The 15,315-nt window shown below is 47.8% G+C and overlaps 1 protein-coding gene across 7 annotated transcripts in view; it reads left to right on the top strand.

Annotated features, from left to right (window-relative positions):
* Nucleotides 1-1,905: 1,905 nt before the first annotated feature.
* FEZ1 (fasciculation and elongation protein zeta 1) overlaps nucleotides 1,906-15,315 on the top strand; it is a 43,819-nt gene continuing 30,409 nt past the window's right edge. For 2 of the 7 annotated variants that reach the window (XM_072822582.1, XM_072822580.1), the window contains exons 1-2: nucleotides 1,906-2,068; nucleotides 7,995-8,350. In XM_072822582.1, the coding sequence (XP_072678683.1) occupies nucleotides 8,040-8,350 (311 nt within the window). In that variant the 5' untranslated portion in view covers nucleotides 1,906-2,068; nucleotides 7,995-8,039. Of the gene's footprint in view, nucleotides 2,069-2,991; nucleotides 3,202-7,994; nucleotides 8,351-15,315 lie in introns of those variants that run through there. The other 5 variants (XM_072822576.1, XM_072822577.1, XM_072822581.1 and 2 more) reach the window with 5 other exon arrangements.

The raw sequence follows: 15,315 nt of genomic DNA, 5'->3' as shown, positions 1-15,315 counted from the left end.
CTTTGCTGTGCTTCCCTGAAAACCTCTCTCAAACCTGTGAATCCCATGCTTTGAAGATCAGGACAGAAGGTGCCCTCTGATACAGTGTCCTCAAGCTTTTCTTAAAGAGGATGATGGCCAAGACTTACATAGTGCCTTCTAGTGTGCCTGACAGTACTTTACATATATTAACTCCTCTAATTCTACAGCAGGCCTCAGAGGTGGGTGCTCTTTATCCTCATTTTACTGAAGAGGAAATGAGGCACAAGGAGGTTAATTTACCTAAGTCATAGAACTGGGTTATCATCGCAACAAAGTAACTCAGGCTCTCCCCCACCCTCCAATTTTTAAGATTTATTTATTTAAAAATTTTTAAGTATTTTATTTATTTATTCATGAGAGAGACAGAGACAGACACAGGAAGAGGGAGAAGCAGGCTCCATGCAGGGAGCCTAACGTGGGACTCGATCCCTGAACTCCAGGACCATACCCTGGGCCGAAGGCAGGCACTAAATCGCTGAGCCACCCAGGGATCCCCAAGATTTATTTATTTTAGAGAGAGAAAGAGCAGGAGTGTGGGAAGGGCAGAGGGAGAAAGAGAATCTCAAGTAAATTCCCTGCCGAGCATGGCGTTCCATCTCATGACCCCGAGATCATGACTTGAGCTGAAATCAAGTGTCTCACCCTTAAATGACTGAGCCACTCAGGCGCTCTGACTCAGACCTTTTAACAACCTCTTTCTTTCCCACTCAATCTGGTTGATGCCACCTGAAGGGCAAAGTGATCAACTCTGCCTAGCATCTGGATGGGACCTTATTCACTTGCTCCACCTTTGTCTCATAATTCCAGTGTCTGTGGAATAAATGCATAAATGAGCAAAAAAAGGGCTCCCTGCTGCTTTCAGCAGAAGCTCTCAGCTTCACCATGCTTCCGCCAGTTATCTGACTTATCTCTAACTTTTTAAAAAAAGATTATTTATTTATTCATGAGAGACACAGAACACGGGCAGAGGGAGAAGCAGGCTCCACGCAGGAAGCCCAATGTGGGACTCGATCTCAGGTCTCTAGTGTCACAACCTGGGCCTAAGGCAGCGCTAAACCACTGAGCCACCTGGGCTGCCCTGACTTATCTCTAACTTGATGAAAGTATTTTGGGTTCTCCAAGCAGACATGCTCTTCAGGTGCCTTTCATTGATACCTGAAGGTCTTGCGTTCTTAGTTACCGGCTTTCATGAATTATTAGATTTTGTATTGGCAGCATCTAGAAGCACAGACATGCATAGAGGACAAGATAAATGAATGAGGAGGAAATTTTCATAATACCCCAGGGTCCTTCCTTATATCCCCCGGTGAAGCATCCTCTGTTACCTGTGCCAGAAACCTTACTCAGCTTAATCAGCCCGGATCGAGCTCTCCTCCTGCATCTTTGGGCGGTGAACGCATGTATCCCTGTTGGCTCGAGGTCTGAACCGGGTTTGGGCTGGGAGGCGCTGCTCCGCTTGCCCACCTCGGTCTCCAGTATAGTAGAATGAGTCGGAGCCCCAACAGTCCAAGGGAGCCTTGGTGTGTTTGGGGGCATCCGCCTGCCCATGCACTCGGCCCCCTGCCCGGGTTTTCAGGGGGAATCTGCAGTGCCAGGCGCTGGGAGGCAGCCGGCTTGGGGGTTCCTGCGCGCACACATCTTGGGGCTTCTGCATATTCATGAGGGAAGCCGAAAGTCCAATGTTAGAGGGGGGAGAAATAGTAATTCATAAATATTAATAAAGGCAGGCCACATGCCGCCTGGAAGGCTCTGAATGCTAACGAGTCGATGACGTCGGGCCTGCGCGTGCCTGCGGGCGGCTGCCGGAGCGCGGGCGCGCCCCCGAGGCCCCGGGCGCGAGCGCGGGGAGGGGGCGGAGGGGGCGGGTGGAGGAGGGGCGCCGAGCCGGGCGCCGGCCGAGCTGCGGGGGGAGCGCTCGCTGGCTCGCCGCTGCCGCCGCCGCCGCCGCCGCCGCCGCCGCGCTCTGCTCCGGCCGCTCCCCGCGGCCCTGGATGGGGGTGTCCCGCTGAGCCCCGCGACCCGCCTCCCTCCGCCAGGACCCGCACAGGTGCCGTCGCGGGGGCGACCTCAGCCCGACCGACCCACTGCCGCGGGTGGGGGTTGCACGGGGGGGGGGGTGAGGGAGGCCCGGCGTCCGGGCTTCTCCGCCGGCGGGTCCAGGGGCGCCGCCGCCCCGCACCCCAGCCCGTCCCAAGCTGGACTCGGACCCCGAGAGCCCCGCGGCGGTCGCCCTGCTGCCCAGCCCTTCGCGGGAGCGCGGCGCCCGGGCCGGGAGCCTGGGAGGACGGGCGCTTCCAGCATCATCAGATCAGAGCCTCGGCCCCCCAGCCAGGCCTGGCGTGCGTGTGCGTGCGAGTGTGTGTGTGTAAGAGAGGGAGAGCGGAGGGAGCGCTGGGGGCCGGGGGCCGGGGGCTGGGGCACCGGGAACGCTGCCGGCTGGTGTGGGGCAGTGGGTCTGCGCCTCCTCCCAGGACCGCCGCCTGCCCGGCCGCTCTCCAGCGCCGCGGGGTCACCTGTGCCCCCGGAGCCGGAGCCCGCTCCCGCGCGCGCCCCTCGGCGGGGTGCCGGGCCGGTCCCCGGGACCGTGCATTCCTGCAGTGTCAGAACCGCTGGCAGCCGCCGCGCACGCCGCGGGAGCGATTGTCTCACCACGGAGCAGGTCGGAGGGAGGACGCGGGCGGGGGCGGGGCGGGGCGGGGCGGGCGGGGCGCGGGCGCTGCCCTCGGGTGGGCCGCGGGGCGCGGGGCGCGACGGAGCCCCCGGGCGGCCGCGCCACCCCCGCCCGCCCTCTCGCCGCTCGACCCCCGCGGAGCTCCCCGCCGCTCCCGCGTCCCGCTGCCGTTTGGCCGAGGCCCGTGGGGTGTGCGTGCGGCCGCAGGCCATTGTGCAGCCGGGAGAAGCCTTCCTCTCCCCCCACGGCCCCGGGGCGGGGCGGCGGGGAGGGCGATGTGCAAGGAGGGTGAGCGGAGCCGCGGGAGGAGGGAGGGGGAAGCGGCACCGCTCAGGGGTTGCTGACTTCTTTGCAAGCAGACACTCTGTTTCTGTGAAAATGGGAAGCTGGCACGATCGTCTCTACGGACCGGTTTTGCTGAGTAGCGGTGGGACAGCTGCGTGGCTCCAGCAGGGCAGATTTCAGGGGTGAGGCGGGTGAGGATGGCAATCAGCTGAACTGCGGGGCAGGTAATAGGACGAAGGGGGAGATGGACCGGGGCCTCCTAGGAGGTGCAGAGGCCCAGCGGCGGGGAGGCCCTGAAGTCTCCACGGCTCCCGGCTCCCGCTCCGCTCAGCTCCGCAAAGCAGGGAGTGAAAATTTGTTACTGCGGCCCCAAGCTGCATCATGATGCTGCAAGGGAGAGGCTCATGTGTTTCCTACTGGGTCTCTGTTAAGCTCGGAGCCGTCTTTTCTTTTCCAAATTACACCACCTATTGGGAGCCAAAATAAACGGAATAGATTATAGGACATAAACGATAGCCCTGTAGCTTGTTCTAGGATAAAGAGAAAAAAAGACAAGGTGACCCTTCTGTGGTTCCCTTTTTCTGCCATTCTTCCTGCATTTTTTTTTTTCACATTGATTTTGGAAGTGTAGAGAAAAGAGGATAAGCTATGAATTGTATTAACCCTAGCTTTTCAGGGAGAAGGCCTCCGGGATGAGCTGTGAATGAAGACGAGGGGTGAGCTTGCCAGGCTGCAAGAGTGGGACGTTTCTGTAGGAGTGCAAAGGCGCCCCACCAAGAGAGAAGAGCAAAAAGAAAGTGAGCTACAGAAAGGACAGAAGGGGCACCGGTTCAGGAAGGGCTGCCAGCGCCAACCCAGAGACCCCTCCCGGAGCCAAGCTCTCATGGCCTCTGCCACAGCCCGGGGTCTTTCTATAAATACCTGGCTCAGTTTGGGTGTTGAGTGACTTCCAATTTCCAGAGCAGGCTTTCTGGTTTTGTTTCGTCTCCAGGTGGCCATTCATGCAGAGCTTCTTGGCTTCTGGGTAGTGAGCTGATGAAAAGAAAACAGGCTACATTATGGATTGTTCTGATGACCACGTTTCTGAACTCTAGAGCTGTGATATCCAGTTCTTTTTTTATAATTGTCTAGGTGAATTCATTTTCTCTGGAGGCTGCCTGGGCTGAGGATAGGTGCTTTCAGCATAATCTTCCTGTTGCCCACACCCAAAACTCAATCTTTGTCTTAGATTCTGGTTGGATTGCCCTCTTGTTGCTGGTTAATAGTATAGATTGTGCCATTGCAAACTAGCACCCCATTGCTAGTTTACTCATTCCGGCTCCCTCTTCTCTCTTAGAGAAGAGTATACATCTAAAGGGAGTGTAAGTATCTGGAACATCAGCTGGTTAGCTTTCATGTCTTTCTGAAATGGGGCCAGTGTTCCAAGAAGTTTTGACCAAATATATTGAAAAAAAGGTAATAAAATTTACTTGGCGATAGTTCTCCCATTTGATCATTTATTGGACATCACATATGCCATACATTGTGCTTAGCACTTTCAAAGATTATCTTCATTACTCTACAAAATAACCTTCAAGTTAAGTACTATTTTATTTTTTTAGGGATTTGTTTATTTATTTGAGAGAGAGAGAGAGAGGGCATGAGCAAGGGGAGGGGCAAAGGGAAAGGGAGAGAGAGAATCTTAAGCAAACTCCCCACGAACGTGGAACCCGATGTGGGGCTCCATTTCATGACCCTGAGATCATGACCTGGGCCCAAACCACGCTTAACCGACAGAGCCACCCAAGTACCCCTAAATATTATTTTAAACCTCCTTTTATGGATGAGGAGACTGAGGCACAGACTTTTTAAAAAGATTTTATTTATTCATGAGAGACACACAGAGAGAGGCAGAGACATAGAGGGAAAAGCGGGCTCCCTGTGGGGAGCCCGATGCAGGACTCGATCCCAGGATCCTGATCCAAAGGCAGCCAAAGGCAGATGCTCAACCACTAAGCCACTCAGGTGTCCCCTAGGCACAAATCTATCAGAGGCTGATAATTTGATGGAAGTCTCACAGCTAGGAAGGGATAGGATCAGCATGAGAACCTGGAGTCCAGACTCTCCTGGAGTCCAGACTCTTAGCTATCACAGATTCCAGCTCTAGTCCACACAAATCCTTCATCTGTAAAGCCTTCCTTGCTCCCTATTGTGCTCTGCGATCTTTTCTCAACTTACTTTGGCACTCACGGATTCTCAATCTTTTTTGTGCTTTGGCGCATTTGGCAAAGTAGAGCCTATGGTGTTCTCCTTCAAATATGTTTTTTTTTTTTTTTTAAAGATTTTATTTATTCATGAGAGACACAGAGAGAAAGCCAGAGACATAGACAGAGGGAGAAGCTCCTCCCTGTGAGGAGCCTGATGTGGGACTCCATCCCAGGACCGTGGGATCAGGCCCTGAGCTGAAGGCAGGTGCTCAACCGCTGAGTCACCCAGGCATCCCTCGTTCAAATATGTTTTTTTTTTAAAGACTTTATTTATTTATTCATGAGAGACACAGAGAGAGAGAGAGAGAGAGAGAGAGAGAGAGGCAGAGACACAGGCAGAGGGAGAAGCAGGCTCCCTGCAGGGAGCCTGATGTGGGACTCGATCCCAGGACTCCAGGATCACACCCTAAATCAAAGGCAGATGCTTTAACCGTTGAGCCACCCAGGCATCCCCTTCAAAATATTTTTAAGTACACAAAATATAGTTATATTTAAAGAGCCCTTTTAGGGGTCTGTAGACCCTAGATGATGAATTCTTGACTGGCAGTTAGTTGTGTATTGCTTTATAGCTGTGTTGTCCAATATGGTAGCCACAAGCCACCTGTGGCTAGTCCAAATGGAAATGTACAGTGAAAATACACTGGATTTCAAAGACATGGCATGAAAAAAGAATGTAAAATGTTTCACTAATATTTTAAAATGTAGATTACATGTTGGAATGCAATCTTTTGGATATAGTGAATTAAATAAAATGCATTATTAATATAGATTTGTATAATTAAGATTAACTAAGTTAATAAGTTATTAAAATTAACTTCCAAAGCTGTTAGCTGTACACCAACATCTTCATATTTTAACAGATCGGAAAATCAGGACTGGGATGCTTGTCACTTAGCTACACTTTGGCAGGTCTGTTTGGCTCTTGAGCATATGTTCTTTCTAAGATATCATACTGTTTTTATATATCTCTTTATCTTTACATCTTATCATGTGGCCTTTGCAAACTGTAAATATGTAGAATATGTTTTGACGTGATGCGACGGTAATTGGCTTAAACCTAGTATAATCCCAGTAAGAGGTAGCCAGGTCCTTGCCTGGCATGAACTTTGCCTCACTTATTTAGAGTTTAAGTTTTATAGGCAGAGATGGAGACTGGTACTTGCCGGGCAAAACCCATGGTTTTTAATGCCTGTCTGGTTCTCCTCAGCTGGTAGTTCCAATTTCAGCATCTAACTGGATCACTACTCATGCAGAGAGAAGAAAAAAGTTTGGTTACCTTTCCATGTTACAGGGAAGAACGTTGAGTATATAGAGAAAGGTAGATAATAATGCTGCGCTGTCTAAAATTGAAGATGAGAAACTGGGGGTACCTGTGTGGCTCAGTCGATTAAGCATCTGCCTTTGGTTCAGGTCATGATCCCAGGGCCCTGGAATTGAGACCCACATGGGGCTCCCTGCTCAGCTCTCACTCTCCTCTGTGTGCTCTCTCTTTCTCAAATAAATTTAAAAAACAAATGAGAAACTGTATGTGGGGGACAGATGATCATTTTTCAGTGAGTGCACATTGATTGATTGCCTTAGCCGCAGAGCAGTGTATGCTCAGAGCCATGCATGATTTCCAGGGGACTTCTGTGCCCTCGAGGAATTTAAATTAAAATTGGGGAAGGGCTTGAATAGCCACACAGTTGGATAAACCACAGTCGAAGGCAGTGTATGAGGAGGACCCGGAGATGTGGAAAGGAAAGCAGGCCTGAGTGTGCAGCTTTCCAGCATGCAGTGCCCGAGATGGTTTTGGAGGCTGACCTTGGAGCTCGTGGCCTTATCCTCTCTCCTTCAGGATAACCAATCGTTTGGTCCAGTCCTCTAGCCTTAGACATAAGCTCTGTATCTTAGTCTATTATTTGTTGATGAGGGTAGTAATATCCAGGTCTGTGAATCCCTATCCAAAAGCCTTGGGGCCAGGCATTTTAGAAGCCAGTAATAGAGTGTGCATTCTGCATAACATCTCCTGGGGACTGGGGCAGCAATCACCATAATTAAAAAAAAAGTAATATTTCTGCAGCAAAAACACACTAAATGGGATAAATTAAAACCATAAGCAACTTTATATTCACGTAGATCAGGTTTGGTTGCCAAGCGAGGTCAGGTCAGGTTTTGCCACCAAATAGGTTATGAAAGACTTCTGGTTTTCAGAGCATGTGGTTAAGGAGGTGGACCTATGGTGGTAATAATAATAATAATAATAATGTGGACCTATGGTAATAATAATAACAACAACAATAATAAATGGAGAACATATGGGACAACGATGTTTACTATCTTCCAGACACTGTTCTAAGCACTTACACGAGTTTACTCTTTTAACCTTAAGACAGTTGCTTTAAGATGATTATTTCTGTCTTGAGAAAAATAAAAGGAAGCACAGAGAATTAAGTCACTCATGAGGCTGCAACCGGTAGGGGTGGGACCAGGGTGCAAACCTGGGCAGGCTGGTCCCAGAGCTACATACTTAACCACTCTGTCTTTTGGAGCAGGGAACCAGAAGCTGGTACGTCTTCAAAGTTTACTCCACGTAGGTTCTTCACACTGATGACACCATTTGAAAGCCTCACATGTATGATAGTGAGGAAGTGCGGCAGCAATGGGTACCTGGGAAGTTAGAATCTTCGTTTTCAGAGGGATAGAGTCGTGGGATACATGGCGATGGTTCCTCGGCAGAGCTGGCGCAGTAGCCCAGTCCAAGCTCACGTCACCTTGTTTTTTTCTCCTAGGTAAACGAATCCTGAAAGTGGCAATTGTCCCATTGCTGTGCAAGAATGGAGGCCCCACTGGTGAGTTTGGATGAAGAGTTTGAGGATCTTCGGCCCTGCTGCTCAGAGGGCCAGGAGGAGAAACCGCCGAGTTTCTATGGCTCATCGCCCCACCATCTAGAGGACCCCTCCCTCTCTGAGCTTGAGAATTTTTCTTCTGAAATAATCAGCTTCAAGTCCATGGAGGACCTCGTGAATGAATTTGATGAGAAGCTCAATGTCTGCTTTCGGAACTACAATGCCAAGACGGAGACCCTAGCTCCCGTGAAGAACCAGTTCCAGATCCAAGAGGAGGAGGAGACCCTGCAGGATGAGGAGTAAGAAGTCTTAATTGCCCTCTGTTGCTTCAGACACAAGCCCGTAGACTGGGGCTCCTTGACGTAGAACTGGTTTTTGTCTGTGGGTTCACAGCCCATCACTTACCTTTTTCTGTAGTGGGGCAGGGTCCTGGTAATTGCTGACATTATTCTGCTGTGTTCCTTTACAGCGACCTGTAGAACTTCCTAAAATTAAAACCTTAAAAGAATGACAGATTTTTAGAATATAGGTTTTCTTAGATATGAAATGGAATTTTAGGAGCATGATCCATTTTAGTGTCTGTCTTCAGTATTCTTTTTTTTTTTTTTTTTAAGATTTTATTTACTTGAGAGAGTGGGGGGAGCCCACAATCAGTGGGGAGAGGTAGAGGGAGAGGGAGAAGCAGACTCCCTACTGAGCAGGGAGCCCGATGAGGGGTTCAAACCTAGAACCCCAAGATCATGACCTGAGCCAAAGGCAGACACTTAACTTTATTTTTATTTTTTATTTTTTTAAAGATTTTATTTATTTATTCGTGAGAGACAGAGGGAGAGAGAGAGAGAGAGAGAGAGAGAGAGAGGCAGAGACACAGGCAAAGAGAGAAGCAGGCTCCCTGCAGGGAGCCGGATGTGGGACTCAGATCTCAGGTCCCCAGGATCCCACCCTGGGCTGAAGGTGGCGCTAAACCGCTGAGCCACCCGGGCTGCCCTCAGTTTTTTTTTTATATCAGTAGTAATCCACCCAGGTATTAGAAATAAGGACCATGGGGGAAAAAAAGTAATTAACTGTGACAGAGGAATCTTGTCACCTGAATAATTTGCTTCAAGAAACAGCAGAATTGTGAAAATCACCTGCTTACAACCCCCCCCTCAGGACTCCAAAGTCATCTATAAATGTTAAGATATGTCCAAATAAGAAAGCATGCAAAGTGAACTGAGAGCCCAGGGAATTACCTTGGGCACAATAAAGGGTGGTAATTAGGTGACATGGGTTTTGAGTATGCGGATTTCCTGTGTCGCTCACCAGCCACCTTCTGGGGTCTTCACATGAGTCAAGAAAAGGGCTTTGAGTAAAGCGCTGTTTGAGGAGTGACTAGAAAAAGAAAAAGAGGGGGACCGCTGGGTGGCTCAGTGGTTGAGCGTCTGCCTTGGGCTTAGGTCGTGATCCCGGGATCATGGGATCAAGGCCCTCATCAGGCTCCCAGCAGGGAGCTTGCTTCTCCCTCTGCCCATGTCTCTGCTTCTCTCTCTGTGTCTCTCATGAATAAATAAACAAAATCGTAGAAAAAAAGAAGGGTATAATTCGGTGCATAAATTAAGGAAGGGTGCTTTGGGCACTTAGTAAAAATAGGCCTGAATTCCCTGTAGAGGTAAAATATGCATCGATTGTTCTTAAGGCATCACACAAGAAATGTCAAGTAGTTGTAATGGAACCTTGGAACAACTGGGCTTCCTTTTCTCTTTTTATGAACTTGAGTGGGGGCAGGGCGGGGGGAGTTGCCCATAAATAAGTGGGGTAAAAGGACATGTCCTAGGACAAGGGAGCCTGACCTGGGTGAGAGGTAGCTGGTTACTGGATGAGCCTGTGAGTGTACAGGACCTCCCTGTCTGTCTCACGCACCATTATATCCCCGTGCCTAATACAGGGCTTGGTGTGTCGTAAGGAATCAAAGTAATATTTTTTGAATGAAATACTGAATGTCAAAGGAATTGGGTGAGCACTAATAGCTGGCCTTGTAGGTGAAGGTAATGCATTCCCAGAGCCACACCATTTCCTTCTCTCCTTTTTAATTAATGTTGGCCTGCAGTCATGACCAGAGAGAACATTTTTACTCTGGTGACCAGTACTGTAACTGTGGGCTCGGTGTTTTAATTCAATTTTAAGTTTCAAGCTGATTCTTCTTAAATTCAGAGCCTGTTATGATTTGTTCGACTACTTTAAGTCTCAAAAGAATGGCTCTGGGGCTTCATTATACAGGGTTTTTTTTTTTTTTCCCCACTGCCTGGTGCAATGAACTAGAAATACAAAGACTATGAATTATAATTTTCATACTCTTTGCTAACTCACTGTGTGACCTTGGGCTAGTCACTTAACTCAGTCGACTGCGTGGGTCCTCATCTTTGAAACCTCCAGAGCTCAATCCTGATGAAGCGAGGCTAAGGACTTGGAAAGAACCTAATTCCTTACCTCACCCAGGCTGTGCTCTGAAAATGACATTTTAAGATGCGTCCCATTCCTTTTGCTTCCAACAAATCATTTCTTCCCTTATCTAACCCTCCCTACCCTGCGCCTCATTAAGGATGAAGGCCCAGTGAGCAGGTTCTTACTCTCTTCTAGCGCATTAGCAGAGGCCACTCAATGTTAATTACCGTCACATGGGGTTATTGGTCTGCTCACCCTGATTTTTCTGACTTGCCTGCCTCATTGACTGCCTCAGCTAAAAGACCAAAGGTTGAATAGTTCCTTAGAGATAAAGTACAATTTGGGGGTAGTGTAGAGGGACGAAGCCAGGAGTAGAGAAATTAACACTGCGCTTTCTAACCAGTGCATCTAGACCTTTCCAACTTTTTTTTAAAAAAGATTTTATTTATTTATTCATGAGAGACAGAGAGAGAGAGAGAGAGGGACAGAGACACAGGCAGAGGGAGAAGCAAGCTCCCTGCAGGGAGCCCGACGTGGGACTCGATCCCAGGTCCCCAGGATCACGCCCTGGGCTGAAGGCGGCACTAAACCGCTAAGCCACCAGGGCTGCCCAATCTTTTCAACTTAAAATAAAAATCAGAGTTAAATTGTACATTGTGCCTATAGATACCTATCCAGATTCCTCAATTATAAAATTATGATGAAGCAAAAAGGTAATTTACTATCTAATCTGGTTATGAGTCTCTTGAGCATAGCTTGTAATAAACTTGCTTAGGTTTGGTATTGGGATGGGTATTTCATCCACAAACGGATTGACCGTGTTTTGGTTGGGTTAGAGCTAGATAATGGAACCATAAAACAAAAAGCTGTGAAAATCTCAAACCTCCTTAAAGATAGCACAAGTCATAAAGCGATCGCAGTAATTCCCTTTAAAGTTTGGATTTCTTTCATTCTCACGTGGAACTATTTGCTAATAGGGAATTGGCTGAGATGTCAACTTAACTCCATGTCAGGGCATGGAAGTTTTGGGAATTACGGGAGAGTCAAATTTGAATAGCTACTTCCTAGTTTTAAGTTTAGAAACTTCCAGAATCTATTCTTTGCATATGTGTGATCATCCTTTTTTTTTTTGGTTATAAGTGAAAGGGGAATGGATGGTCCTCAGCCCATTGCTTGCCTCACTGGGGCTGCAACTGGCCCTCTTATAGGCACCCTGGACACACCAGCCAAACATGCGAGAACAATCACTTTTTCCTGTTCTTCAGATAAACTATTGGGTTAAAGGTGTAAAAAATAAAGTCCACACAGGGAGGCTCCTATCTGGCTCAGCCAGAAGAGCATGCGAGTATTGGTCTGTGAGTTCGAGCCCCACGCTGGATGTAGAGTTTACTTAAAGAAATAAAAATTTAAAATAAAATAAAGTCCATACAGTAAACAAATAACCTCGTAGTCAGCCAGACTTGAAGGTGAAGACAAGTAAATACCAAATACTCAGGACAGAGAAAGCCAAAGTAACTGATTTTCAGCAAAGTTATTTCTCTTCTCAGAGGTTCAGTTTCCCCAGAGGGCAGAGGTATTATTGATTCTGTTTAAGTCCTTGAAAGAATCTAAAAAGTTATCCAAAGCCATCTGTACTAATAATAATTCCTAAGTATTAACTGTGAAAGCACACTCATGTGAACACACAGCAGAATGTGGCTGTCGGTTTGATTGGACGCAAAACACTGGACAAGGGCAGTAGCCAGCCGAGAGGGTGTTTAGGGAGATGTTATCAGATTGGAATTCTAATAAGCCCTTTAGGCTAGTTGTCTGCCTTAGTGTCAAGAATAGGTACCCAGAGGTGTGTGTGTGTGTGTGTGTGTGTGTGTGTGTGTGTGTCAGAATTCACAGAGCCCTGATGGCCGTGTTGCCAGTAGACCCAGATCTTTGTATATGGGGTTTCTCCCACCCCGTCCTGTGCAGTCTGTTCCCCCCTTGCTGGCCTCCTTTTCCAAGTCCCTGGTGTTATATAGGGAAAGATAGTTTAGCCAGTTCCAAGGGCACCTGAGCCCAGGCCGTGAGGCACACACACCAAGAGCCTTTTCTGTCATTACGGGGAATTGCCAGTGCCATGGCAGCATCATGACAGGAATGGAGGCAACCTGTTTAATCTTGGCCCTTTGATGACAAAATCAAGGAGTTGACATTCAGAGTCTCCCTTCCCCCAGATAAAAGTAAGCAGCAGGGGCTTCTCAGGGAGGTGGAATTCCACGGTCCACCTCAGGGCGCCCCGAAGAGGGAACAGATTCCTCCCCAAGGTTCCTGCCTGTGGTAGGATAGATGGCCTCTCCGGGGAGGAAAGGCCTTCCCTTCTCTTCCTCACAGAAAGCTTTGTGTTTTGCCCTCCCACCACTGGCTCTTCCCTCCTGTGGCTGCGGCCTGCCGCCAGGGCCCTGCCTTCCATTTAACCTTCGCTGGGGCAGGAGAGCCAGACAGGAAGCAGTCACGCACCCCGCTGCCCCTGCCATTCCTCCCTTTGTAGACTCATGAAAGCACCGTGTCCGAGGATAATGTAGTTAGAGACCGTTCACGCAGAGCTGGTTTCTGAACTGCTGTTCAAGCTTGTGATTGGGAACTTGGAATATTATTCTGATGCCCGTGCCAGTACCAATCATAAAATGATAAAGCATTGGAAGAATTACGTGGTTGGGAATGTAGGCTCTGTAGCCGTGTGGCCTGGATTCAAATCCCACCTCTGTCATTACTGGCTGGGTGAACTTAGACAAGTTAACTGACTTCTCTGGTTCAGTTTTTTTTTTTTTTCCTCCTTAGGACCTGCCTTATAAAGTTGTGAGGAGAGAGTGAATTGATCCACACGAAGGTCTAGAAGAGTAGCTGCCTTCTAGTCAGTGCCCATTAAGTGATGGCTGCTAGTGTTGTTACTGTTACGTGGGCACTGAATACGTGTGGGAGGATAGGGTATGCAAGCCATTACAGAGAGCTGAGAGTTGCTCCATCTTAAAGGTTGTTTATGAACCTCAAAGGGGCAAAGAGTACTTTAGAAAAGAAGAAGAAAATTTGGACAAAGCAGGAAAGAATGAGGATGGCTTGAAACCCCAAGGAGACTTAAAGGTTGTTTATGAACCTCAAAGGGGCAAAGAGTACTTTAGAAAAGAAGAAGAAAATTTGGACAAAGCAGGAAAGAATGAGGATGGCTTGAAACCCCAAGGAGACGAGGGTGTATGGGAATCATCACTAAAAATCTAGAATAAGAAGATGAAAGCCGCAGTATGTCGGGTAAAGGCTCACAAGAGAAAAGCTGCCACTCTTGCCCTACATGATTTGACAGGGTCCCCAGTTGTCGTTTTAAGGATGCACACAGTTTCAAGGTCATTGGCAAGTGTGCAGTTCGTTAAAGGTCCCAAGCTTCTGTCCAGACTGAGAGAGACACAAAAGGCTCCTGCCTATTTTGGGTTTTGCTGAATCTCGTTTTTCCAGGCACTTGTTGCAGGGACAAACCTGAAGGCCAGTGCCCGCACACTTGTTGTTGATTCTTGCAGCAGAGAGTGTACCACAAACGATGCAAGGAGGAGTCGAATGAATAGCTGGCCTTCCTGGTGGGTGTGGTGCTTGGAATTTTGTCTTGGAGACAGCAAATCATATTTGCCTCTTGGCTTTAGAATGCTACTGAGACTTGCATTGTTAGCATTAGGCTGGATTAATGAAGCTCTAATGGTGCCTGATGGAGATTGGATTATCACCCATGTTTAAGAAGCAGACGCTGAAATCCTGCTCAATGGATGTCTAATGAACACTTGATGAGTCCTCTCAAAGTGCTTTCTTGTAATTGTAGGAAAATAACGAATAAGCGGATCACCCCAATAATGGCTATGAGCTTGTTTTCTTGAGTTCCTTCAGTTTGCTTCATGACCGATTGTATACCTTGTGCCCTAGGAATACCTCTTTGCCTCTGTGCCCATAAATCGTATGTCATTCTGGATTTTACGTATATTAAGAGCACTCGCCTCTCCAGATTTCAAGTGCCTGTGCTCTTGTCCATCCTGCACTTAACCTTTTCAGCATCTTAACCCATATTTTGTCATCTTTTGAATTTGATCCATATGGACACTTAGCTGCGTGGTTTTTAAAAAATTATTTAATTTATTTATTCATGAGAGACACAGACACATAGGCAGAGGCAGAAGCAGGCTCCCTGTGGAGAGCCCGATGTGGGACTTGATCCCAGAACCCTGGGATCATGCCCTGAGCTGAAGGCAGATGCTCAACCACTGAGCCACCCAGGTGTCCTTGGCTGCTTATTTTTAAATGGCCATTTCTTTATATCAGTCTATCTAAATAAAATGTACATCCTTATACCTTGTTTTCGTAGATATCACTCAGGTTTGACATGTGTAGGCACCTGAGGGAGATTGCTTAGAGCCTTCATTTATCATTAGCTAATATCAACTCAAGTGCCATGGCTGCCATGGATTATTATTTAGGCCATGCCTAAATGCCATGCCTCCTTATTTTAGGAGCTTGGTTTACTGATTTATATTAATCTCTCAGTGTTAACTCATGTGTTTATTTTTCTGTGTGTGAGAGTTTGTGACTTTAGGTAATTTCCCCTAACTTCTTCCTTTTTTTTCCCCCTCAAAGAAACCTTCCTAAGTGAATTAAATGACACGAATTGTAGAAAAGTGTTTCTTATAATGTACATATTGGAATTCTAAAAAGACATGTAATAAAGAGAGCCCCATCTTTCCTCACTAAAGACCAGTTGTTAGAGGTGTACTGATTGGTTCCTTTCATATATTTGCCTTAGAGTGTCCATGATGGAAACGGGGCACACTCATACTCTGCA

This window comes from Canis lupus, chromosome 3 (assembly GCF_048164855.1).
Source record: "Canis lupus baileyi chromosome 3, mCanLup2.hap1, whole genome shotgun sequence".
In the NCBI taxonomy this organism is placed as follows: domain Eukaryota; kingdom Metazoa; phylum Chordata; class Mammalia; order Carnivora; family Canidae; genus Canis; species Canis lupus.
This window is presented reverse-complemented; position numbering and strand designations above follow the sequence as displayed.